This window comes from Hemiscyllium ocellatum, chromosome 9 (genome assembly GCF_020745735.1).
Source record: "Hemiscyllium ocellatum isolate sHemOce1 chromosome 9, sHemOce1.pat.X.cur, whole genome shotgun sequence".
NCBI classification, from domain to species: domain Eukaryota; kingdom Metazoa; phylum Chordata; class Chondrichthyes; order Orectolobiformes; family Hemiscylliidae; genus Hemiscyllium; species Hemiscyllium ocellatum.
In genome coordinates, this window is record NC_083409.1 from 112,426,882 (window position 1) to 112,453,887 (window position 27,006).

The 27,006-nt window shown below is 45.7% G+C and overlaps 1 protein-coding gene across 1 annotated transcript in view; it reads right to left on the reverse strand.

Moving 5' to 3' along the window:
- ddah1 (dimethylarginine dimethylaminohydrolase 1) overlaps window positions 1–27,006 on the reverse strand; it is a 127,274-nt gene that overhangs the window by 30,049 nt on the left and 70,219 nt on the right. The window contains exons 2-3 of the mRNA XM_060830025.1: window positions 5,874–5,973; window positions 810–883 (exon numbers count right to left, since the gene is read on the reverse strand). Coding sequence (XP_060686008.1) covers window positions 810–883; window positions 5,874–5,973 — 174 coding nt within the window. The remainder of the gene's footprint in view (window positions 1–809; window positions 884–5,873; window positions 5,974–27,006) is intronic.

The window sequence follows — 27,006 nt, forward strand, 5'->3', positions numbered from 1 at the left end:
ATGATAAGACAAACACTTAGTGAACGCATATAGATATGAGTGTAAGTCACTGAATAGTGCTACTCAGTGTCTGAATACTGGATGACTGGTTTGCACCACAGGGAGAGGCTGAATAGGCTGGGGCTATTTTCCCTGGAGCATCGGAGGCTGAGGGCTGACCTTATAGAGGTGTATAAAATCATGAGGAGCATGGACAGGGTTAATAGACAAGGTCTTTTCCCTGGGGTGGAGGAGTCCAGAACTAGAGGGCATAGGTTTAGGGTGAGAGGGGAAAGATATAAAAGAGACCTAAGGGGCAATTTTTTCACACAGAGGGTGGTACGTGTATGGAATGAGCTGCCAGAGGAAGTGGTAGAGGCTGGTACAATTACACTATTTAAAAACATTTGGATAGGTTATTGAATAGGAAGGGTTTAGAGGATACAGGCCAAATGCTAGCAAATGGGACTAGATTTATATAAGATATCTGGTCAGCATGGACAGGTTGGACCAAAGGGTCTGTTTCTGTGCTTTACAGCTCTGACTCAAAATGCAACTGCTGTTCCCGACTGAGAACTCAAACATAGAGAGTCAGAGAGTAATTGCTCAATAAATACTGAATAAAATCAAGTTTTCCCATGAGTGAATAAATACAAAAACAGAAATTTGTCACTTCGAAAATAATTCACAGGACACAACATGCGTTCTTTCCTCTTAATCTTTGGCTTGCCCCTCACGAAGAGCCATTGAACACCTCGCCATTCCCTCCCACATCAACTCCTCTCCTCCAGATACATCACAGACTGAGATTAAACACAGCGTTTACTCACCTTAAAAACATCTGCCAAAATTTGGGCACCACGCTGATTGGTTCTGCTCGAAAGACCCACAAAAAATTCTCTACCTGGATAGGAGCAAGTGTAAAGAGTGCGGTGTTGGAATTGTATCAAGCACACAGACTCCTATAGAGGAGATGAATACAACTGTTAAAGGAAGTATGGTGCTCCCTGAGCTGCAATAGCATTTGGGTTAGGCTTAGGATCACTCTTAGGGCTAAAGCTAGTGTTACGCTTAGTGTTAAGATTAGTATTATTTTGGGGGGGGTGTTAAGGTTTGGGTTCATGTTAGGTTGAGGTCACGGTTAAGGTTAGTGTTACTAACAAAATTAAGTTTGGGTTAATTGAAAGTTAGGTTTACTGAAAAGTTAAAGTTAGTGATAAGGATAGGGCTAGGTCTCTGGGAGAGTGGGACAATCTCATCACCTTGTTGACAGTCTACAGCAGGTAGGAGAGACAGAGAGAGAATGCCAGAAGGGGAATTCTGTGCAAGTATTGACTTTTGGACACAGATCAGCAACCCCCCACCCCGCCCTCAGTCCTGGAATCCTCCCAACACCCGAACAGATCATTACCAGAAAGGACAAATCAAAGCTGTCCCAGTCAGTGCAGAAGGACTGAGGGATGAGGTGAGACACGATCGGTGAGGCTGATATTCACTACAGTTCAGAAGAATGAGGAGCTTAATGCATAGAAACCTAGAAAACTCGAAACTAAATATGTTAAACACGGGAAGGATGTTCCTGATGATAAGCGAGTCCAGAACCAAGGCAGGGGCCACAGTCTTAAGAATATGGGGTAGGCCATTGGGGACAGTGATGAGGAGAAATATCTTCACCCAAAAAGCAGGATGCATCGCCACAGAAGGTAATTGAATAAAAACATTGAATATTTTCAAGAAGGAGTTAGATATAGTTCTGAGGGCTAAAGGGATCGAAGAACATGGGGCGAAAGCAACATCAGGGGACTGAGTTGGATGGTAAGCCATGATCATATTGAATGGTGGAGGACACTCAAAGGGCCGAATGGCCTACTGCTGCTATTTTCTATGTTTCCATATCATTGTGAACAGCAGTGCAGCAATTGATGTAAAAATGAGATTCATAAAGAAACTAGATAGAACAAACTGCAAACCAGCCTGTGAAAATAAAGGTGCCAGACTACCTTAATGAGTGCGAAAGCAGTGTTCTAGTCTCGATTGCAGTAATTATTAAAAGCTTCCACCATCATTATTCACAAGGCAACAGCATTACAATTTGTGCAGTTAATCCCAGTGTCATAGAGTAATAATGTCTCAAGATTTTGTGCACGATGTACTTCTCATGCAGAAATTGAGACACAAGAATATCTGTGTATTTTAAACAAGATGTTTCCCATGTTGAGGCTGTTCCTTTTGCCAATTGTCTTAAATCTCTGGCTTCTGCTTATTGCCCTCCCTGGCACTGCATTCATGTTTCTCTTAGACCCAAGTACTGTTCTGCAATGATGATCATTTTGGAACTGCTCCATTCTACAACATCCTTTTTTTATTTGGGACCTGCAGTTGATTTTCTCAGTGTGCTAGGTCAGTGGTTTTCCGAATACTGGGAAACGTGGAAGTAGAACGACACACTCCCAGAGCATGGATAAGAGGGGAAGGAGAAATTCTCTCAAAAACGTCTCAACTCCAAGCACCAAAACAAATTGTTAAAATCTATAAACACTACAGCTTTGTTAACTTTTGCAGAAGAGTAAGCATCTGAATATTTTAAATTAAAAAGAGTCAACCAAACACTAAGAATCATTGAGATGTACAACATGGTATTAGACCTTCGGTCCAACTCATCCATGCCGACCAGATATCCTAACCTAATCTAGTCCCAGTTGCCAGCACTTGGCCCATAATCTCTAAACCCTTCTTGTTCATATATCCATTAAGGTGCCTTTTAAATGTTGCAATTGTACCAGCCTCCACCACTTCCTCTGGCAGCTCATTCCAGACACGTACCACCCTCTGTGTGAAAAAGTTGACCTTTAGATCCCTTTTAAATCTTCCCCCTCTTATCCTAAACCTATGCCCTCTAGTTCTAGACTCACCTACATTGAGAAGAAAGATCCTATCTATTTACTCTATTATGCCCCTCACAATTTTATAAACCTCTATAAGGTCACCCCTCAGCCTCCGACGCTCCAGGGAAAACAGCCCCAGCCTTTTCAGCCTCTCCCTGTAGCTCAAATCCTCCAATCCTGACAACATCCTTTCTTCATTATCCTATCTATCTGCAAGTCCCCTTTCAGGGGGAGAGAATGCCAGAAGGGGAATTCTATGCAAGTATTGACTGTTGGACACAGATCAGCTCCCCTCCCTCCACCCCGAGCCTCAGTCCTGGAATTCTCCCAACACCCTAACAGATCGGTACCTGAAAGGACAAATCAAAGCTGTCCCAGTCAGTGCAGAAGGACTGAGGGATGAGGAGAGATGGGATCAGTGAGACTGATATTCACTGCAGCTTAGAGGAATGAGGGGCTGAATGCATAGAAACCTAGAAAACTCAAACAGGACTAAACAGGCTAAACATAGGAAGGATGTTCCTGATGATAGGTGAGTCCAGAACCAAGAGGGGGTCACAGTCTAAGAATATGGGGTAGGCCATTGGGGACAAAGATGAGGGGGAATCTTTCTGCAACTCCTCTTTCAAGGAACTATTTTTGTATTTTTTAAAAATTCAACCATTGGATGTTGACATCACAGACGAGCCCACATTTTGGACTTAATGTTGAGTTCAACACCTTCAGATTGTGAACCCACTCCCACTCCTTCCCTTTCTTTGAGCTTTACTTGTTACATTCTCTGTCACCATGCCCTCTCTCCCCTTCCCCAGGGTCTGTCTGTCCTTTCCAGCCTGACACTTAGACACACCATTGTTAGTGAGTTTTGAGAAGATTTGTAGCTCAGGTTGAGGTTGTAGGTTTGCTCACTGAGCTGGAAGGTTCATTTCCAGATGTTTCGTCACCCTACTAGGTAACATCTTCAGTGGGGGTCAGGGGAAGCAGTGTACACGATTCCTGCTTCCTATTTATATGATTGGGTTTCTTTGGGTTGGTGATGTCATTTCCTGTGGTGGTGTCATTTCCTGTGGTGATGTCACTTCGTGTTCTTTTTCTCAGGGTTTCAGGTCCAGAAACGCTAACCACTCTCCCCTACATCAAAGGCATCTTGCAAATGACTGCCAGACTACTCAGGCCCCTTGGCATCATGGTAGCCCACAAATCCACCAACACACTAAAACAGCAGCTAATGAACTTGAAAGACCCTATACAGACAACAAGCAAAACTAATATCATTTACAAAATACCGTGCAAGGACTATAACAAACACTAAATTAGACAAACAGGCAGAAAACTAGCCACCAGGATACATGAACACCAACTAGCCACAAAACGACATGAACGTCTCACACTAGTATCCTCACATACAGATAAGGAAGGACACCACTTCAACTGGACAACACATCCATCCTAAAACAAGCCAAATAGAAACACGCATGAGAATTCCTAACAGCATGGCATTCCAACTGGAAATCTATCAACAAACACATCGAGTTAGACCCCATCTACCATCCAATGAGAAAAAGAACAGGGAATGACATCACCACAGAAGGGTTTGGAGGGATATGGGCCGGGTGCTGGCAGGTGGGACTAGATTGGGTTGGGATATCTGGTCGGCATGAACGGGTTAGATTGAAGGGTCTATTTCCATGCTGTACATCTCTATGACTCTATGGCATCACCAACCCAAAGAAACATATAAATAGGAAGCAGGAATCATGTACACTGCTTCGCCTGACCCCCACTGAAGATGTTACCTAGCAGGGTGATGAAACATCTGGAAATGAACCTCCCAGCTCAGTCAGCAAACCTACATCCAGACCCCAATGCTCTGCCATTCTCACATTTCAATCTCTGAATCAGCACTATCAGTAGTCTTCCTATCCCAGCACTCTAACAAAGCCCCCAACTATAGCTTTAATGCTGTCCCCCTCCACACTTCACATCAGCTCTGATGAAAAGTCATCTTGAATTGAAATGGTAGCTTGCTGTCTCTCCACGGATGCTGCGTGACACGCTGGGATCTCCAGCATTTATTGTTTTCAGTACAGATTTCAGCATTGGCAGTAATTTGCTCCTGGAGGCTGGGCCAGTATTTATATCCATCCACAGTTGCCCTTGACCTGGATCGCTTGCTTGCGTTATTTCAGGGGGCAATTAAGAGTCAACCACATATGTGGGAGCTCAACACATCATCCAACATTGTCCAAATGCAATAGATTGCTTTGGTATGTCACCAAAACATGGACAATAGCATTTTCCACCACGGCTACAAAAGCTAGAAAGGGGTCAAAATCTTAATGTGCCTCAGACTATGATAAGGAGAATGTTCTTAAGTCAGAGGGCCATGAATCTTTGAAATCCTCTGTCACAGAGAGCTCTGGGTGCAGAGACCTTGGCTACGCTCAAGATTAAGGTGGTGGTACAGAGGCTCAGTGGTTAGCACTGCTGCCTCACAGTGCCAGGGATCCGGGTTCAATTCCGGCCTCAGGCCACTGTCTGTGTGGAGTTTGCACATTCTATCCGTGTTTGCGTGAGTTTCCTACTGGTGCTCCGGTTTCCTCCCACAATCCAAAGATGTGCAGGTTATGGCCATGCTCAGGTGCCCATAGTGTTAAGTGCATTAGTCAGGGGGAAATGTAGGGAAATGAATCTGGGTGGGCTACTCTTCGGAAGGTCAGTATATACTTGTTGGGTTGAAGAGCCTGTTTCCACACTGTAGGGAATGTAATGAAGAGCTTTGGACACGGAGAAAATCAAGAGATATAGGGATCAAGCAAAAAGGTAGAGTTGACTTGGAGATCGGCCATAACCTCAATCAGTGTTGGCGTGGACCTGAATGGCTGCTGTGTAATTTTATGTAATGTAATTTTACCAAGATCCAGCTCGCAGTGTTCAGGAACAAACAAACTGAGAGGGCTGACTGAATGGATGGATTGCTTGCTGAGTTCCTGTATACAAGACACATACCTGTAAAGAGGACATCCCCACCATCAAGAGTTGCTGTCTCATCCTTCATTTCAACGATATTGAAGTTAAGCTGCTGCAGAGCTTGCTTCACACTGTTCACCTGTTAAGAAAAGGAAATGGTTGGTTTCAAATGGCAGGAAAGAAGCAGGTCCATGTGACCCCAATGATCCTTGCTAGCGGACCTTCTCACAAGCCTGAACTTTCATAATATACAATATACTTATCCAGCTTTCCCTGACGTGACCTATTCACCTCAACCACAAACCAGATGGAAGTGGTCGTGGGTTTGGGAGAAGCTGTTTGAGGATCTTTGGTGAGTTTCTGTAGTGCATCTTGTAGACAGTACACACAGCAGTTCGGGGTGGGAGGGATTGGACGTCAGAGAAGAGAAAGCTCAGGAGAGACCCGATTGAGATGTAAAGAATGAAAATGGGCCTGGATGGGGAGGATTGGAAGAGTTCATGTCTCTTAGTAGAATGAAAAATAAGAATTAAAATAATCGATAGAAGGATTGGGGTGCATCTGTTTGGTGGGGCTCCCTGGTGGATGGAGTGGCAGAATCAGGAACCCTGATTGTGTAGATCTGGACTTGACATTGAGATCCCTGCAGCGAAATGAACCAAGAGCTGGAATATGGGATGAGAGTGAAAAACTCATTCTCAGTTAGCATAGACACAATAAACCTTGTAAGATTACAGTGAGTAAGCACCTTTCAGTCACAGGGTTAGAGGTAACAGGGAAAGTCTGATAAGGGTCCCTATCCAGATTTGGGATTGATATGGAGTGATTAGACATATGACACCATAAAAACAGGATCAGGTAGAGGCCATTCAGCCCCCTCAAGCCTACGCTGCCATTTGATAGGCTTCTCACATCCACTTTCCTGCCCTTTTCCCTGGAATTCTTGATTCTCCAACTGATCAAGAATGTCTCTCTCTCTCTCAGCCTTAAATATACACAAAGTCAGTGCCCGCACAACTCTCTGTGACAAGGAGTTCCAAAGACTCACAATCCTCTAAGAGAGGAAATTCCTCCTCATCTCAGTCTGAAATTGGTGCTCTTTTATTCTGAGTCTGTGCTCTCTGGTTCTAAACCCTCCCATGAAGGGAAACACCCTCTCAGCATTGACCCTGTCAAGCCCCTTAGGAATCTGATATGTTTCAATGAGATCACGTCTCACTCTGCTAGACTCCAGTGAGTAGAGCCCCAACCTGTTTACCCTAAGCTTTTAAAACAATCCCTCCATCCCAGGAACCTTCTCTGATCTACCTCCAATTAAATGATATCGTTCCTTAAATAAGGGGAGCATAACTGCTCGCAGTACCTCAAATGTGGTCTCGCCAGCCCCTTGTACAGTTGCAGTCCCTACTCTTATACTCCAACCTTCTTGAAATGAGGGCCAACATTTTTGGGCGGCACGGTGGCTCAGTGGTTAGCACTGCTGCCTCACAGCGCCTGAGACCCGGGTTCAATTCCTGACTCAGGCGACTGACTGTGTGGAGTTTGCACGTTCTCCCCGTGTCTGCGTGGGTTTCCTCCGGGTGCTCCGGTTTCCTCCCACAGTCCAAAGATGTGCGGGTCAGGTGAATTGGCCATGCTAAATTGCCCGTAGTGTTAGGTAAGGGGTAAATGTAGGGGTATGGGTGTGTTGCGCTTCGGCGGGTCGGTGTGTACTTGTTGGGCCGAAGGGCCTGTTTCCACACTGTAAGTCTAATCTAATCTAATCTAAATTCCATTAGCCTTCCTGATTACCTGTTGTCCCTGTGTACTGGCTTTCTGTGTTTTGTGCACAAGTTTCTCCCAAGTCCCTTTGTGTTATAGCTTTCTGCAGTATCTCTCCAGTTGTCTTTTTTCTACTTAGGTACATTTTATGCAGAAGGGACTCCCTGGTGAAACACTAAGTAAGAACAAAATGAATTTTGTGTTGCTTTTTCTCCTTTGGTGCTTTTTGACCTTTGGTACAGGCCAATAAGAGAAAGTGAATTAACCAGGAACTATAAAGATATTCTGCTTCCCTTGCCCTGCACCCTCAGTAGGCCAGGCCTCAGCCTGTTATATTCCATACTCTAACATGTGAATGGATGTGACAAGGCTGGCTCCTTGCTCCACGTGCATTTGTGGTCAGCAGATGAGCCCCTTTCTTTATTAATCGAAGTTGCAATGCTTTTCACCAGGTCAGACCAAGCATCCTGCATGCATTAGTTTCTCTTGCTTTCCAACAGCATCTTCACACAGCCTCGAATTGCATGGCATCTCTGAGAAAGCACAGGGGAGATTTCCCAGAACAGTGCAGCAAATGAGAGGTTTTCCCCATGAGGCCGGGAGTGTTCATCCTGGGGCAAAGGAGGTTTTAGATTAGACTTACAGTGTGGAAACAGGCCCTTCGGCCCAACAAGTCCACACCGACCCGCCGAAGCGAAACCCACCCATACCCCTACATTTACCCCTTACCTAACACTACGGGCAATTTAGCATGGCCAATTCACCTGACCCGCACATCTTTGGACTGTGGGAGGAAACCAGAGCACCCGGAGGAAACCCACGCAGACACGGGGAGAACGTGCAAACTCCACACAGTCAGTCGCCTGAGTCGGGAATTGAACCTGGGTCTCAGGTGCTGTGAGGCAGCAGTGCTAACCACTGTGCCACCGTGCCGCCCACAAATTTGAGATGAGATATCATCACACAAGTGTACTGATGAGGAATGGGCCATTAGCGACCCCTCCACACCCCCAGCCTGCTTCCCCATTCAAGAAGACTATGGCTGATTTGAATACTCCACATACATCCCTGCCAAACCCCAGGAGTCAATCACTGCCATGCCCCACAAGGACCTAGCTTCCTCTGCCTCAACCATATTCACACAGCCTGCTTCCACCCCCTTTTCTGGAAGTCAGTTCCAAAGGGTCAAGCTCCTTGGTTAGAAAACAAATTCTCCTCATCGCTGTCTGAAATGGTTGCTCTTTTATTTTTAAATAGTGACCCTTAGTTTTATATTCTAGTGTCAAAGGCTGAGGCGTGACTTTATAGATGTCTATAAAATCGTGAGAGGCATGGATAGGGTGTCATTGCAAGAGGGTTTGAGTACAAGAACAAGGAGTCTTACTGTAGTTGCACATGGTGTTGCTGAGACTACACTGGAGTATAGACAAGGTCTTTTACCCGGGGCGGGGAATCCATAACTAGAGAACATAGGTTTAAGGTGAGAGAGGAACGATTTAAAAGGGACCTAAGAGGCAACTTTTTAATGCAGAGGGTGGTGTGTGTATGGAATGAGCTACCAGAGGAAGTGGTGGAGGCTGGTACAAATACAGCATTTAAAAGGCATCTGTAAGGGTATATGAATAGAAAGGGTTTGGAGGGATATGGGCCAAGTGCTGACAAATGGGACTAGATCAGTCTCGGATATCTGGTTGGCATGGACAAGTTGGACCATGCTGTACCTCTATGACTATACAAGTAGCACTCCGAAAGTTTGTGATTGGACTGTAACCTGGTGTCATGTGATTTCTGACCTTATCAGGCAGTGCATTCCAAATCTTGTTCTAAATGGCCAGATTTTTCTGTCAGCCATCCTAAATCCTCTATTCACTCTAATTCCAGTTGTTCAGAGAATCAATTTCTCCTTAGTTACTCTTCTCAAAATCCTTTATCATTTTAAACATCTCTTGATCGAATCTCCTTCTAGCCTTCTCTGTGCTCCGCAGAACAGCCTCTGCTTCCTCAGTCTCTCCACACAGTGTAATCCCTCAACATCGGATCTGTTCTCGTAAACCCTTTCTGTATGGTGTCTCCAAAGCCTTCATAATATTCTTCCATGGCACTCCAGGGTGTAATCAGACCACAGAAGCAGTGTTTCAGGGTGTGTGAAGAGGATGTCGGAACATGGCTGAGTACAAGACTATTGCAACACCCCTGGCCATGTTCCAGTACATACGTAATGTCAACTCAGCATTGGACCAAAGGGTCTGTTTTCATGCTGTATGAATCTATGACTCTAAGTCCTACTGCTGTACATCAAACATGTGCACAGCTCCTTTTCTGATTCTCCCTGTGCTTGCTGATGCAAGGAGGAAGGTAAAGTCACTCTTTTTGCTCTTTTTAAGCAGCTCAGAACTGTGCATCATTCCCCTTAGCCACTAGATCTGTGCATATAAATAATGAATGTGACCAGGGGTAGACCATTTGATTCCTTGAGCCATCTCTGGCATTGACTGGAGGCACGGTGATCTGTTTGTGTTGCGAATTCCACATTCCTGTTCACCTCCAATAATCCTCCAGCCCTGCCTAACCAGAATTGATCCCGTTCCACCTTCATAATATTCACTGACCCTACCTACTCTGCCTTCTGATGCTCAGGGTTCTTACAACTTGTCAGATCTTGTCATCTCCGTTCTGAGTGGGTGATTCTTCATGTTAAAACACTGCTGTCTAGTTCTGGACTGACCCATGAGAGGAAATATCTTTCTCCACACCCACCTTGTCCAGACCATTCAGGATCTGATCCATTTCAATCAGGGTCCCCCCCCCCCCCCCCCCCCCCCACTCTCCTAAACTACAGCAGAAACAAGCCCAGTCTGTCCAACCCTTTTCCAGAACCCAACCCACTCCTATCCGTGATCAATCCAGTAAACCTCCTCTGAACTTACTCCAATGCATTTACATCTTTCCTTAAATAAAGAGACAAAAGCTGCGCACTATGTCATAGAATCCGCACAGAGGGGAAACAGACCATTTCTCCAATCAAGTTCACACCAACCCTTCAACCCCCAAACCTGGGCGCTACAGAACAACTTAGCATGGCCAATCCACCTAACTTGCACATCTTTGGACTCTGGGAGGAAACCGGAGCACCTGGGGAGGACCCACGCAGACACGGGGAGAATGTGCAAACTCCACACAGTCGCCTGAACCTGGAATCCATCCCAGGTCCTCAGTGCTGTGAGGCAGCAGTGCTAACCATTGATCCACAGTGTCATCCTAAACAGGATTCAACAACAGCCTGTCTAACTGAAGTATAACACCCTCATTTCTATGTTCAATTCCTCTTACCATAGAGGATAACATCCCATTAGTCTTCTTGGTTATTTATTGGACTTGAATACTGAGTTTTTGTGACTCATGTACCAGAATACCTCGATCCCTCTGCACCTCAGAGTTCTATAATTATCTGTGCTTAAGTAATTCTTTGTTTCATTATCGTCCTTGCCAACATGGCTGACTATAGGAGTGTCATTACAGTGGCGACAGTGGTTTAGGACTGGACAATGTACACTGGCCTTGCCTACATCCCCAGAAGGTATAAAGGATCAAAATGAAACTCACTGAGAGAGAATGAAGAGCTCAATTAAAGGTTTGCAAGGTGACCACATAACTAAATAAATATAGAAAAGACTTCTGCTCTCAAAGCAACTCCATTCAGACCAGCTACACGGCTCTGAGCTCGAAAATGAAATCATCTAAAAGAGTGTTAAATCCCTGTCAGTAAGGAAGCCACGATCCTCAGTTACTCAAGGTGATAAAACCAGTAACGGGAAAGTTAACAAATATCACCTGCACAGCATGGTAAAAACAGAGAACATGAGAACAAACTGCAAGCAGCCGTTGAATAAATTTTCTGCAGTGCAGCATAACCTGCTTATTTCCATTAATCTCAGGAAACCCAAGAATCAAAGAAATTTAAATTATTCGGGTCAGGCTTTTGGGAAGCAGTGGTAACTCTGAGCCAGGAGGGCCTGGGTCCTATTAGCTCCAGAGATGTATCCACACATGCCTGAGCAGGTTGTTATAAAATATCTAAAACATTCTTGTGTAGCTTTCCAGCAGGAGGTGTACAGACTCCGACTTGCAGAATGTGGTTGTGCTGGAGAAACCACATCTTTATAAATAATGGATAATCAATGGAACGGTAGCACCTTGTGCTTTGTCTCAGCTCGCACTGTGGCTGGGAATGCAGTGTCTTCATAATCATTCTGACAATGAAATGCCGCAGAATATTTCAGGCAATGTGGAGGCTACTTATTTACTCATCATTTTTTATCTCATTATTCGGATGTGGGTACCTCTGACTGGGCCCAGTATTATTACCTGTCCCTAGTTGCCCCTTGAGAAGGTGGGGACGAGCTGCAGTCCATGTGTTGTGGGCAGACCCACAATGCCCTCAGGGAGGGAATTCCAGGATTTTGACCCAGTGACAGTGAAGGAACGGTGAAATATTTCTAAGTCAGGATGGTGAGTGGCTTGGAGGGAAATGTGCTGGGGGTGGTGTTCCCATGTATCTGCTGCCCCTGTCCTTCTAGATGGAAGTGGTTGTGGGTTTGGAAGGTGCTGTCTGAGGATCTATGATGAATTTCTGCAGTGCATCTTGTAGCTAGTACACACTGCTGCTACTGAGCGTGGGTGGTGGAGGGAGTGGATGTTTGTGAATATGGTGCCAATAGAGCAAGGACTGCTTTGTCCTGGATGGCATCAACCTTCTTGAGTGTTGTTGGAGCTGCCCCCATCCAGGCAAGTGGGGAGTATTCCATCACACTCCTGACTTGTGCCTTGTAGATGGTGGATAGATTTTGGGGAGTCAGGAGGGGAGTTACTCGCTGCAGGATTCCGAGCTTCCGACCTGCTTTTGCAGCCACTGTGTTTATGGTTTGTTCAGTTTGGTTTATAAGTTCCATCACTATCTTAAGACAGAACTGGTTTAAAAAATACAGTGAAGCCTGCTTGGAACTTCTTCTTAACATGACCATAAGAAGAAGGAGCATGAGGTGCTGACTGTACCCTTGAATTTGCTCCACCTTTCAATGAAATCATGGCCAAGCCCACTGTGACCATAATTCCCTAAACTAGAAAGATTTCTTATTCGCTTGGGACATAGCTATTGCTCAACAATAATGGCGTGTGTTTGTGGGATCTTGCTGTGTGAAACTGGCCACTCTGCATCTCACATTCCGACTCTCCGAAAGCCTTCTCTATAGGAAAGACAGTAACGGCCTCATCTGGAGATGGAGAATGAATGCCGACCTTGCCAATAGGCCCCACACCCAGAGTATGCGTAAACAAAGAGATAAAGGAATTAATTCCGTCGTATCCCAGTGTGCTGGGGCGTGGATTGCTGCTCAATTTTCTTTCGGTGCAGTTCAATCCAACAACTCACAAAGGAATCAGTTTGCAGTTACACATGCATTCTTAATGTGTGTGATGAATACTCATTGAGCTGGAATGCTGGGCTGGAGTTTGGGTATTTGGTGAGGTGAAGGCAGGGGAACTGATAATGAGGGATTCCAACTCTATTCCGTTCATTCCACACCCGTGTGCAACATGAAAGTTGGGGGTGGAGTGGGGGTTAGGGTGGTTCTCTGTTGAACCCAGTATGGTGGGTTCAGGTGGATGAGGAGCTGTGCTGTGAACATACTGCCAGTCACGCCTACAAAATCAAAGCCCCCTCCCCCACCAACATCGCTACATCTTGCACACGCTCCAGTTCACTTCATTCACCTTCAAGCCAGCTCCTCCTAATTGGCACAAAACACTCCCAAACACTTCCGAGACAGATATCCTGACAACGCAGGTGGACAATGAAACACTGCACACAACTGGAACACGAACAAACCCAGAAGCTTGATCAAAAATAGCACATGGGTTTCTGATTTCTGCAGTCGCTCTCCAGTAATCCGAGAGGCTTGATGCAATGACACTCAGAGGGTGGGAGGAGCGACAAACACAGACAGTGCTGGAGAAACTCAGCAGTAGCCACAGAGAGAAAGCAGGGCTCATGTTGCGGGTGCAGTGACCTTCCTTTGGGAGGTTCTGAGAAATGCCCACATAGAAAACGTGGGGCGGTACGGTGGCTCAATGTTCAGCACTGCAGCCTCACAACGCCACTGACCCGGGTTTGATTCCAGCCTCGGGTGACTGTCTGTGAGGAGTTTGCACATTCTCCCCGCATCTGCATGGGTTTCCTCTGGGTGCTGCCGTTTCCTTCCACAATCCAAAGATGTGCAGATTAGGTGAACTGGCCATGGAAATTGCCCAGAGTGGTCAGGGGTAAATACAGAGGGAAATGGGTCTGGCTGGGTTATTTTATGGATGGTCAGTGTGGACATGCAGGGATTCTATGAAAACTCCTTGTGACATTTCTTCGGGGGAAACCGAATGCAGAAGAAGGCCATTCGGCCCATTGGGTAGGTGTTCTCCTTGACAGTGTCTCCAACTTCCACACCTTCTCTCCAAAGCTCTGCAAACTCCTCTCTTCAGAGATTCTCCAATTCATCTTTGAAGCAATGATTGAGTCTGCATCCTCTACAAGGTATGGAGGTGACTGAGAGGAGAGGTGGGGAGGGGAGAGGCTCTGACAGTCAGACCACCCGCCCCTCCCCAACCCATCTCTGAGCTGTGTTAACCTCCACATAACCTTCAAATGACCTCCAATGTTTACAGAGTGGCAAGAAGAGAGGGCAGAGAGAAGCAAGGGCTGCTGGGAAGGATGAGCTAATGTTTTTTTTAAGTGGGTGAGTGTTGTGAATGAGAACTATGAGGAGCTGGGAAACAGGCTTGAACAGATCAAGATTGATGAAGTTGATGTGCTGGAAATTTTGGCAAATATTAAGATTGATAAGTCCCCAGGGCTAGACCAGATTTATCCTAGGCTGCTCCTGGAAGTGAGAAAGGAAGTTGCTAAGCGACTGGCAAAGATCATACCTTCCTCACTCTCCACAGGAGTCCAACTGTAGGATTGGAGGGAGGCGAATATTGTTCCTCTTTTCAAGAAGGGTAATAGAGAAATCCCTGACAATTACAGACCAGTCAGTCTTACGTCTGTAGTCAGCAAGGTTTTGGAAAGAATTCTGAGGGATAGGATTTATGACTATTTGGCAAATCATAACGTGATTAAAGGCAGTCAGTATGGCTTTGTGAGGGGCAGGTGATGCCTCACAAATCTTACTGTGTTCTTTGACGAGGCAACAAGACAGGTCAATGAAGGTGAAGCAGTGGATGTGGTGAATGTGGACTTCAGCAAGGTTAAAAATCACACAACACCAGGTTATATTCCTAAAGGTTTAATTGGAAGCACACTGGCTTTGCGTCCAAGCTAGTGTGCTTCCAATTAAACCTGTTGGACTATAACCTGGTGTTGTGCGATTGTTAACTTTGTACACCCCAGTCCAACACCAGCAAATCCAAATCATGACTTTAGCAAGGCACTTGATAAGGTTCCCCATGGAAGGTTCATCCACAAAGTCAGGAGGTATGGGATACAGGGAGATTTAGCTATCTGGATTCAGAATTGGCTGGCTGACAGAAGGCAGAGAGTGGTTGTAGATGGAAAGTATTCTGCCTGGAGGCCAGTGTTGAGTGGGATCCCACTGGGCTCTGTTCTTGGGCCTCTGCTCTTTGTAGTTTTTATAAATGACTTGGATGAGGAGGTTGAGGAGTGGGTTAGTAAATTTGCAGATGACACTAAGGTTGGAGGTGCCGTTGATAGTATCGAGGGTTACTGCAGGCTGCAGTGTGACATTGAAAGGATGCAGAGCTGGGCTGAGAGGTGGCAGATGGAGTTCAACCTGGAGAAATGCCCAGTGATGCATTTTGGAAGATAGAACTTGAATGCTGAATATAGGATTAAAGACAGGATTCTTGGCAGTGTGGAGGAACAGAGGGATCTTGGTGTTCAAGTGCATGGATCCCTTTAAATTGCCACCCAAGTGGGTAGGGTTGTTAAGAAAGCACATGGTGTTTTGGCTTTCATTAACTGGGGGATCGGGTTTAAGAGCCATAATGTTTTGCTACAGCTCTACAAGTCCCTGGTGAGACCACACTTGGAATATTGTGTCCAGTTCTGGTCGCCCTACTATAGGAAAGATACAGAGGCTTTGGAGAGGGTGCAAAGGTTTACCAGGATGCTGCCTGGACTGGAGGGCTTGCCTTATGAAGTGAGGTTGACTAAACTCGAACTTTTCTTTCTGAAGAGAAGGAGGAAACCTGATCAAGGTGTACAAGGTAATGAAAGGCATGGATAGAGACGTTTCCCCAGGGCAGGATTGACTGGCACGAGGGATCATAGTTTTAAGGTGTTAGGAGGAAGGTATAGAGGGGATAGATTAGACTTACAGTGTGGAAACAGGCCCTTCGGCCCAACAAGTCCACACCGACCCGCCGAAGCGCAACCCACCCATACCCCTACATTTACCCCTGACCTAACACTACGGGCGATTTAGCTTGGCCAATTCACCTGACCCACACATCTTTGGACTGTGGGAGGAAACCGGAGCACCCGGAGGAAACCCACGCAGACACGGGGAGAACGTGCAAACTCCACACAGTCAGTTGCCTGAGTCGGGAATTGAACCCGGGTCTACAGGCGCTGTGAGGCAGCAGTGCTAACCACTGTGCCACCGTGCCGCCCACAAATATGGGAGTGTGTCTGTGTGTATATATCAGAATGTGTATATGGGAGTGTGTCTACATGCATACATCAATGTGCATATGGGAGTGTGTCTGTGTATATATCAGTATGTGTATATGGGAGTGTGTCTGTGTGTGCATATGGGAGTGCGTATATCAGTGTGTGTGTATATGGGAGTGTGTTTGTGTGTGTATGTGGGAGTGTGTTTGTGTGTGTATGTGGGAGTGTGTTTGTGTGTATATCAATGTGTGTGTATATGGGAGTGTGTCTGTGTGTATATCAGTGTGTGTGTGTATGGGAGTGTGTCTGTGTGTATATGGGAGTGCGTATATCAGTGTGTGTATGTGGGAGTGTGTTTGTGTGTATATCAGTGTGTGTATATGGGAGTGTGTCTGTGTGTGTATATCAGTGTGTGTGTATGTGGGAGTGTGTCTGTGTGTGTATATGAGAGTGTCTGTGTGTACATGGGAGTGTGTGTATTGGTGTGTGTGTGTATATGGGAGTGTGTTTGTCGGTGTGTATGTGGGAGTGTGTGTGTGTGTGTGTATTGGTGGGTATATGGAAGTGTGTCTGCGTGTGTATATGGGAGTGTGTCTGTGTATATATCAGTGTGTGTACGGGAGTGTGTCTGTGTGTGTATATCAGTGTGTGTACGGGAGCGTGTCTGTGTGTGTATATCAGTGTGTACATATATGGGAGTGTGTCTGTGTGTATATCAGAGTGTGCATATGGGAGTGTGTCTGTGTGTGTATATCAGTGTGTGTATATGGGAGTGTGTGTGTGTATATCAGTATGTGTATATGGGAGTGCGTATGTTGTGTATATCAGTGTGTGTGTGCATATGGGAGTGTGTCTGTTTATGTACATGGGAGTGTGTTTCTGTGTGTATATGGGAGTGTGTATGTATGTATATCAGTGTGTGTGTGTGTGTGTGTGTGTGTGTGTTGGGTAGGGGTGTGTGTATGTGTGGTGTGTGTGTTGGGTGGGTGTCTGTATGTGTGTTGGGTGTGCCTGTGTGTGTGTTGGGTGTGTGTGAGTGTCTGTGTGTGGGGGTGTGTATCTGTGTGTGAGTGTGTGTGTGTGCTGGGTGGGGGTGTGTGTGTGTTGGGGGTGGGGGTGTGTGTGCGTGGGGGTGTGTGTGTGTGAGTGAGTGTGGGTGTGGATGTTGGGGGTGTGTGTGTTGTGTGTGAGTGTGTTGGTGTGGGGGTGTGTTTGTGTTGGTGTGGGGGTGTGTTTGTGTGAGTGTGTTGGTGTGGGGGTGTGTTTGTGTGAGTGTGTTGGTGTGGGGGTGTGTTTGTGTGTGTGTTGGTGTGGGTGTGAGAGTGTGTGTGTGTTGGGTGGGTGTGAGAGTGTGTGTGTGTTGGGTGGGTGTGGGTGTGTGTGTGTGGGTGGGTGTGGGTGTGTGTGTGTGTGGGTGGGTTTGTGTGTGTGTTGGGTGTGGTGTGTGTGGGTGTGTGTGTGTGTGTGTGTGTGTGTGTGTGGGTGTGGGTGTGTGTGCGTGAGTGTGTGAGAGTGTGTGTGTGCTGGCTGGGTGGGTGGGTGTCTCCATGCCCCTCGATATAAAGTGGGTGTGGGTGTGTTTGTATGTGTGGGTGTGTGTTGGGGGTGGGTGTGTGTGCTGGGTGTGGGTGTGTGTGTGTGTGGGTGTGTGTGTTGGATGTGTGTGTGTGTGTGTGTGAGGGTGTGTGGGTGTGTGTGTGTTGGGTGTGTGTGAGTGAGTGTGTGTTGGGTGTGTGTGTGTGAGTGTGTGTGTGTGAGTGAGTGTGTATGTGTGTTGGGTGTGTGTGTGTGTGTGTGTGTGTGTTGGGTGTGTGTGTGTGTGTGTTGGATGTGTGTGTGTGAGGGTGTGTGTGTGTTGGGTGTGTGTGAGTGAGTGTGTGTTGGGTGTGTGTGTGTGAGTGTGTGTGTGTGAGTGAGTGTGTATGTGTGTTGGGTATTTGTGTGTGTGTTGGGTGTGTGTGTGTGTTGGGGGTGTGTGTGTGGGTGTGGGTTGTGTATGAGTGTGTTGGGTGTGTGTGTGTGTTGGGGGTGTGTGTGGGCGTGGGTGTGTGTGTGTGTGGGTGTGGGTGTGTGTGCGTGAGTTTGTGAGAGTGTGTGTGTACTGACTGGGTGGGTGGGTGTCTCCATGCCCCTCGATATAAAGTGGGTGTGGGTGTGTTTGTATGTGTGGGTGGGTGTTGGGGGTGGGTGTGTGTGCTGGGTGTGGGTGTGTGTGTGTGTTGGATATGTGTGTGTGTGTGTGTGTGTGTGTGTGTGTGTGTGAGGGTGTGTGGGTGTGTGGGTGTGTGTGTGTTGGGTGTGTGTGAGTGAGTGTGTGTTGGGTGTGTGTGTGTGAGTGAGTGTGTATGTGTGTTGGGTGTGTGTGTGTGTGTTGGGGGTGGGTGTGTGTGTTGGGGGTGGGTGTGTGTGTTGGGGGTGGGTGTGTGTGTTGGGGGTGGGTGTGTGTGTTGGGGGTGGGTGTCAGAGGTAGGTTCTTTACACAGAGAGTTGTGAATGTATGGAATGCATTGCCAGCGGTGGTGGTGGAAGCAGAGTCATTAGGGACATTTTAGCGACTGCTGGACATGCACATGGACAGCAGTGAGTTGAGAGATTTTATTTTAGATTAGGATTAATCCTCGGCACAACATTGTGGGCCAAAGGGCCTGTTCTGTTCTGCACTTTTCTATGTTCTATAGTGTCAAAGCTCACACATCACAGGCACAGGTCTGCCAGTGCTGTCAGAGCTGTCTGCAATTCGCCTTCACTGGGGATGGGGGGCTTTCACCATTTTACCTGTAAATGCCTGTCATCCTTAAAGCATGCCTTTACGAGGATTCTAAAAGGCGCATACATTACTGATGGCTGCTAAGTGCTCTTTTTGCTGCTCAAAGATTGGTCCCCTGAGCATCGTGATGATTATCTCACTGACTGGTCATCATTTTAGAATTTAAAAGCACTGGCATGAATCCAAAGAGACTGATGTTATGGAAATCAGTTCCTTTTCCTTCCTAAACAGCAGAAGTAGTCATGAAGTCGGCTTCTGAGGGCGCATTGTTTCCTTTCATGGACCTGAGTGCCCATTCTTTGTGCCAATCCTTCATTGTCCGGACACTGAGCGGTTTGCTCGGCCATTTCAGTGGGTTGCTCTGAGACATTACTGTGCGGGTGGAGACAGACCCAATTACAGCATTTTAGGGATTTTATTGAATTCCAGCGCAGAGAAGATAAATTTTCTTTGCAAAATTAGATAAATGAATAATTCTAACGTAGAGCAAGCTTTGCCCTGAGCTGCCACAATCCATTTTTTGGTTGTACGGGATGTTGCTGAGGTCTCTTCTGGAGTATAAGGTCAGAGGTCACACAACACCAGGTTATAATCCATTGGTTTATTTGAAATCACAAGCTTTCGGAGCAACATGATTTCAAAAGAACCTGTCAGACGATAATCTGGTGTCGTGTGACCTCTGACCTTGCCCACCCCAGTCCAACACCAGCACCTCCACATCACCTCTTCTGTGCCCAGTTCTGGTCTGCCTGTTATAGGAAGGATAGTATTAAAATGGAGAAGATACAGCAAAGTTTTACCAGGGTGTTGTCAGGGGGCAGCAGCTGGGGTGGCCTGGTGGTTAGTGCTGCTGCCTCACAGCTCCAGGGATCCTGGTTCAAATCTGACCCTGGGTGACTGTCTGCACATTCTCCTAGTGTCTGTGTGGGTTTGCTCTGGATTCCCCCCCCAGTCCAAAGGTGTGCAGGTTGTGTGAATTGTCCAGGCTACGTTACCCATTAGAGAATGGTGAAGGGGGGTGTGTTACTCATTGAAGGGTCAGTGTGGATTTGTTGGGCCGAAGCACCTGTTTCCACACTGTAAGGATTCTATGTTCTATCTATTCTATGAATGGAGGGTTTGAGTTCTAAAATTAGGCTGGGACTTTTTTCACTGGAGGTTGAGGGGTGACCTTATAGATCAGGTGAATGATAAGGGTATTTTCCCTAACGTGGGGGAGTTCAAAATTGGGGGGGGGGGGATGTTTTTAAGATGAGAGAGGAAAGATTTAAAAAGAACATGACAGGCAACGTTTTTACACAGAGAGTGGTTCATGTGTGGAATGAACTGTAAGAGGAAATGGTGGATGCAGGAACAGTTGCAACTTTTTAAAGTTGGATAAGTTCCTGAACAGGAAAGGTTTGGAGAGGTATGGGCCAAATGCAGGCCAGTGGGACTGGTTTAGTCTGGGAACACGGTCAGCATGGACTGGTCGGGCCAAAGGGTCTGATTCCGTGTTGAAGGACTCTAGGTAATAGTAAACAATGTGATTCTGACTGTACACACTTAGAGTGAGGATTCACAACAACTAGCCAACATTAATCTTTAACTTAATAAAAACCGTGCTGGAAAGCAGAAACAAAAACAGAAATTGCAGGAAAAGCTCAGCAGGTCTGGCAGCATCTGTGAAGAGAAATCAGAGTTAATGTTTCTGACGAATGGTAACTGGGTCTGAAATGTTAACACTGATTTCTCTCCACAGATGCTGACCGACCTGCTGAACTTTTCCAATAATTTCTGTTTTTGTTCGTCTTTAACTTATTCTTTCATGGGATGTGGGTGTCACTAGTTAGACCAGCATTTGATCCCCATCCCTAATTGCCCTTGGACTAAGTGGCTTGCTAAGCAATGCCATTGGAGAGTCACCGCTCATGTCATAATTGGCCAGATCATTACCAATGTAACATTCTATCTTATTATCATCACTATTTCCCAAAATTTCATTTACAGCAAGGTATTAATGAGCATCTTCCCATTTGCACAATATTATTAAAACAGACTGATCCCCTAAATGACTCTTTGAGACACTGTCCCTGAAACCCATCTCACGCACACACTCCAGGAAGTTAAAAATCACATAACACCAGGTTATGGTCCAGCAGGTTTATTTGGAAGCAACAGAATTTACAGTAAAAGTGTCTTATGATCTTATACTCCACACCCACCTGATGATGGAGCAGTGCTCTGAAAGCTAGTCTTCCAATAAAAGCTGTTGGGCTATAACCTGGTGTTGTGTGATTTTTAACTTGGTACACCCCAGTCCAACACCGGCACCTCCAAATCAACACTCCAGGAATTTATCTTCAACAGTGTTATTGCTGAGTAGGTTTACCCCATCCACATGTAAATCAAAGTCACCTCTGTCCTGCTGTGCTAACCTGATGTATGGATCATTTCCTGATTTATACCATTCCCAACATTCCTATTATGGCTTGGTGACTGTTAAACGACTCCCACCATTGCTCACTACTCTCTGCTATTCCTCAGCTCCACCCAAACAGATTCCATGGTGGGGAATCTAGATGTTGAGGGAAAGCAGAGATTACAACGGGTATAACCCTATGGCCTGGGTAAAACATCTGCTGTTTTACTATGCCTGTGGTTTTTCAATTCTTCTGAATCACAGTGCATCTTTCCCTGTGCTGGGAAGTAAAAACACTCTTGTTCAGTTTCTATTTTGGTCTTTACGTGCTCTTTAATAATAGAACCGAGATCATGCAGTCAATATGCCATTGAAGAGATGATGAGCTACAGAGCAGTTTATATGAGTGGCCCACCAAGAATGTTAACAGGATCCACAGCACACTTCAAATGGACAGAATGATTCAAACAAAATTCCAACCAGATGTTTAGCCTAAACTGAAAATAAAAAAAACACCTAATGTTGACGGAAAATAGAATGCAGTTCCTACCAATTCAATGGACACAGGCAGTCCGAGTGCAAACTGTATCAAACCAGTCTTTGAAATGTAATGAGGTTTAAATATTCCTTGTGTAACTTGGATGGAATTCAACAAAAGTAGTTCCCGACATAAGTGCTAGCCATAACAAATAGGACGAGGAAGTGGTTAACGGTTTTGAATTTAATTTCTTCATTCTGGTTCCAAAATACCTTTAATAAGCAAGCATTTAAAATGTGCAGTACCAATTAAATCATTGTCAATTCACGACAGCCCTGATAGACAATTATCACCGTTACCTCTGAATACCCTTTCCCAGATATCAATTAAAACCACAGCATCTATTATTTATAAAATTCATACTTGCGCAGTATTCAGAAAAACATAACCTTGTTTGTGGTATTTTTCCCAACAGATTTTTGATTCTGAGGATTTTATAACAAGTGTGCCACATCCATTTCCCCTTTTCAAAGCAGCTGCAATTTGACCTTGTCTCCTGCGATTCCCCTCACACCCCCCACCCTCACCGTGTTATTTCTGCAAACAAATCTATGGGTTCATCAGAGGTCCCAGTGAAATCTTAGCTCTGGGGTGGAGAGGTGGCAGCTGGTCAACATGTCAGTTCCTCACTGGCTTGGTCAAAGTTCAATTCCCTCAGACACAAAGTCAGGAAGCGCCACACAGACAGAAACATTGGTCTGATTGGAGCTGTCCCATTTCTGTCAACTTTCTTCTCTGTAGATTCTGTCATGCCTGCTGCGATATCCTTTGAAAGGATGTCCCAATAAATGTTTACTTATTTATTTGCACAGTAAATACATCCAACATTCATGATTCACCGATGCTCTGCGGTTCGGTGTACGTGGGTTGCAATTGGATAAAGGAATTCCATTTGGAATTTTGGAATACCGTTGACACTCTGCAATTGAGATCGCAGTCGGAATTTCTATAACTTCTTCAATGAAGCAACCTTATTGAGAGGCAACCTTACTGAAACATACAAGATTCTAAGGGGACTTGACATGGGAGATGTGGAGAGGGTATATCCTCCAAGTGGGGGAGTCGAGGGCCAGTGGGCATTATCTCAGAGTAAGGGGTTACCCATTTAAGATAGAAATGAAGAGGATTTTTTTCACTCAGGGGGGAGTGAATCCATGGAATTCTTTATTGCAGAGAACTGTGAGACTGGGTCGATAAGAAAACAAAAGACTAAAATGGGCAGATTTTTATTTGTGCAGGGAATCAAGGGTTATGGGGAAATTGAAGGAATGTGGAGATGAGGATGATCAGATTCATCGAATGGCAGCTCAGACTCAATGGGCTGAATGGCCTGCTTCTGCTGTTACATTTTCTAGTCTCATGGAAGCAGAAAGTGCACACATTTCAAACCATCTCACCTTTGTGATCAGGTGAGGCTGTGCTATCCACCAGGGAGGTGCTCTCAATAGGGTGAAACTGAAAGGTAGCACCACATGCTTGATGTAAGAGATACTTTGGCTGGATATAATGTACAATAGGTGAGTTCCTTTGGTTATAACATTCAATCCTGCACAGCACCAAGAAATGATAAAATGGTCTGTTTCCATGCTGTACATCTCTATGACTCTAAATCTCATGTGTTTTATTCATTTCAAGGATGTGGGCATCACTGGCTGACCCCAGCATTTATTTCCCATCTCTAGTTGCCCCTTGAGATGGTGGGGGTGAGCTGCCTTCTTGATTTATTAGATTTTTCTTTTGTTTTCAGAGAGGATTCTGGGTAATCCAAGATGGAGGATGGGTAAAATTTCTGGCGGTAACAGTTGCTCCTTCTTTAAGGCATTTTAGACATTGGAGGTGATTCCCTTGAATTCTAGGAACAGCAATTACTGTTTTATATGTCCCTGCATTGTTTTGGAACCTGGAGAAAAAAAAGTCAAAACAACTGTACTTTCAAAAGGGAGATAAATGTGAGGTGCTGCATTTTGGGCAAACAAATCTTAGCAGAACTTATACACTCAGTGGTAAGGTCCTGGGGAGTGTTGTTGAACAAAGAGACCTTGGAGCACAGGTTCATAGCTCCTTGAAAGTAGAGTCTCAGGTAGATAGGACAGTGAAAAAGGACTTTTGCCTGTAACGTTGATTCTCCTGCTCCTCGGAAGCTGCCTGACCTGCTGTGCTTTTCCAGCACCACACTGTCAACTCTAGTCTCCAGCATCGGGAGTCCTCACTTTCACCTAGTGAAGAAGGTGTTTGGTATGCTTTCCTTTATTGGTCAGAGTATTGAGTACAGGAGTTGGGAGATCATGTTGCAACTGTACAGGACATTGGTTAGGCCACTGTTGGAATATTGCGTGCAATTCTGGTCTCCTTCCTATCGGAAAGATGTTGTGAAATTTAGAACATAGAACATAGAAAAATACAGCGCAGTACAAGCCCTTTGGCCCTCGATGTTGCGCCTATCCAAGCCCACCTAACCTACACTAGCCCGCTATCCTCCATATGTCTATCCAATGCCCGTTTAAATGCCCATAAGAGGGAGAGTCCACCACTGCTACTGTCAGGGCATTCCATGAACTCACGACTCGCTGAGTAAAGAATCTACCTCTAACATCTATCCTATACCTACCTCCCCTTAATTTAAAGCAATGCCCTACTCATCTTGTACACCTCTACCAAGTCACCCCTAAACCTTCTTTTCTCCAATGAAAACAGCCCCAAGTGCCTCAGCCTTTCCTCATACGATCTTCCTACCATACCAGGCAACATCCTGGTAAACCTCCTCTGCACCCGTTCCAGTGCCTCCCCATCCTTCCTATAGTATGGCGACCAAAACTGCACACAATACTCCAGATGCGGCCGCACCAGAGTCTTATACAACTGCAACATGACCTCAGGACTCCGGAACTCAATTCCTCTACCAATAAAGCCCAGTACGCCATATGCCTTCTTCACAGCACTATTTACCTGGGTGGCAACATTCAGAGATCTGTGTACATGGACACCAAGATCCCTCTGCTCATCCACACTACCAAGTATCCGACCATTAGCCCAGTACCCCATCTTCTTGTTACTCTTACCAAAATGAATCACTTCACACTTAGCTACATTGAACTCCATTTGCCACCTTTCTGCCCAGCTCTGCAGCTTATCTATATCCCGCTGTAACCTGCCACATCCTTCCTCACTGTCAACAACTCCACTGACTTTCGTATCATCTGCAAACCTGCTCACCCCACCTTCTAGCTCCTCCTCCAGGTCATTTATAAAAATGACAAACAGCAATGGTCCCAAAACAGATCCTTGCGGAACACCGCTGGTAACTGCACTCCAAGATGAACCTTTACCATCAACTACTACCCTCTGTCTTCTTCCAGCCAGCCAATTCCTAATCCAAACCTCCAACTCACCCTCAATGTCATACCTCCGTATTTGTTGCAGTAGGGTTTGAAAGGGTTCAGAAAAGATTTACAAGGGTGTTGCCAGGTTTGGAGGAGTTGACCCTTTGGAAGAGGCTGAACAGGCTGGAGCTGTTTTCCCTGGAGCGTCGGGGGTTGAGCAGTGACCTTATAGAGGTTTATAAAATCATGAGGGGCATAGATAGGATAAATAGACAAGATCTTTTACCTGGGGTGGAGGAGTCCAGAACTAGAGGGCATAGGGTAAGGGTGAGAGGGGAAAGATATAAAAGAGACCTAAGGGGCAACATTTTCATGCAGAGGGTGATACATGTATGGAATGAGCTGCCAGAGGATGTGGTGGAGGCTGGTACAATTGTAACATTTAAGAGGCATCTGGATGGGTATATGAATAGGAAGGGATTGGAGGCATATCGGCCGGGTGCTGGCAGGTGGGATTAGATTGGGTTGGGATATCTGGTCAGCATGGATGGGTTAAACCGGAGGGTCTGTTTCCATGACGTACATCTCTATGACTCCAAATCTAATGAGTTCTATTCATTTCAAGGATGTGGGCATCACTGGCTGACCCCAGCATTTATTCCCCATCTCTAGTTGCCCCTTGAGATGGTGGGGGTGAGTTGCCTTCTTGAACCGCTGCAGTCCATGTGTTGTAGGTAGACCCACAATGCCTTTAAGGAGGGAATTCCAGGATTTTAGCCCAGTGACAGTGAAGGAATGGTGATATATTTCCAAATCAGGATGGCGAGTAAAGGATGTCAATTATTGGCTGTTTGTGCCTAAAATAGCTACAAATGTTGGACATTGTAATTAATAATTGGGCTTCAACGTGAGGCATTCAAGAGGGCATTGGATGAATTATAGAATCCCTACAGTGTGGAAGCAGGCCATTCAGCCCATCGGGTCCACAATGACCCTTTGAAAATGATCCAACCCAGATCCACCCCCTACTCTATCTCTGTAACCCTGCACTTTCCCATGGATAGTTCATTTAGCCTGCACATCCCTGGACACAACGGGCAATGGCCAATCTGCCTAATTTGCATTGATTATTTGGATAGTAGATTGGAACTAGATAATAGTACTAACGTGGACATGATGGGCCAAATAGCCTCTTGCTGCAGTGTAACAATTCTGTGATTCTGTGCATTCTGTATGTGAAAGCATGATTTGAATGGAACTTCTTTCTCTGTTATTGGTGAAGCTGACTCGGCCCCCTCCTTGAGTTTTCTCTAGTAATTGTCTGCAATCACTCAGTGTATTTATGTCAGGAACTACCTTATGGGACAAGTATGTTGGAATAGGTCATACTCATAAATAAAAGCAATGCCTTACTGCTGATGTTATTTTGTTGAATAGCTTCCCAAAAGAAAAACAGATTTCCAGAACTCTGCGATGCACTTTTTCTGACAGAGAATGGAACAAATTTTTCCGACTCTTTCAAATCTGGAGTACAGCCACATATTATCCAGTACGCAACCGGAAAGAATTGTTGTATATGGGTTGTTCTTTCTCCTATGAATCCTCTCTCTCTCTTTCCTCGATATATGGGTTGGAGCTTGATTTTGATTATCAAAGGTGCAGTTTGGAGCTTCAAGATTTTACCACAGGCCGTATCTTGTTCCTGAAA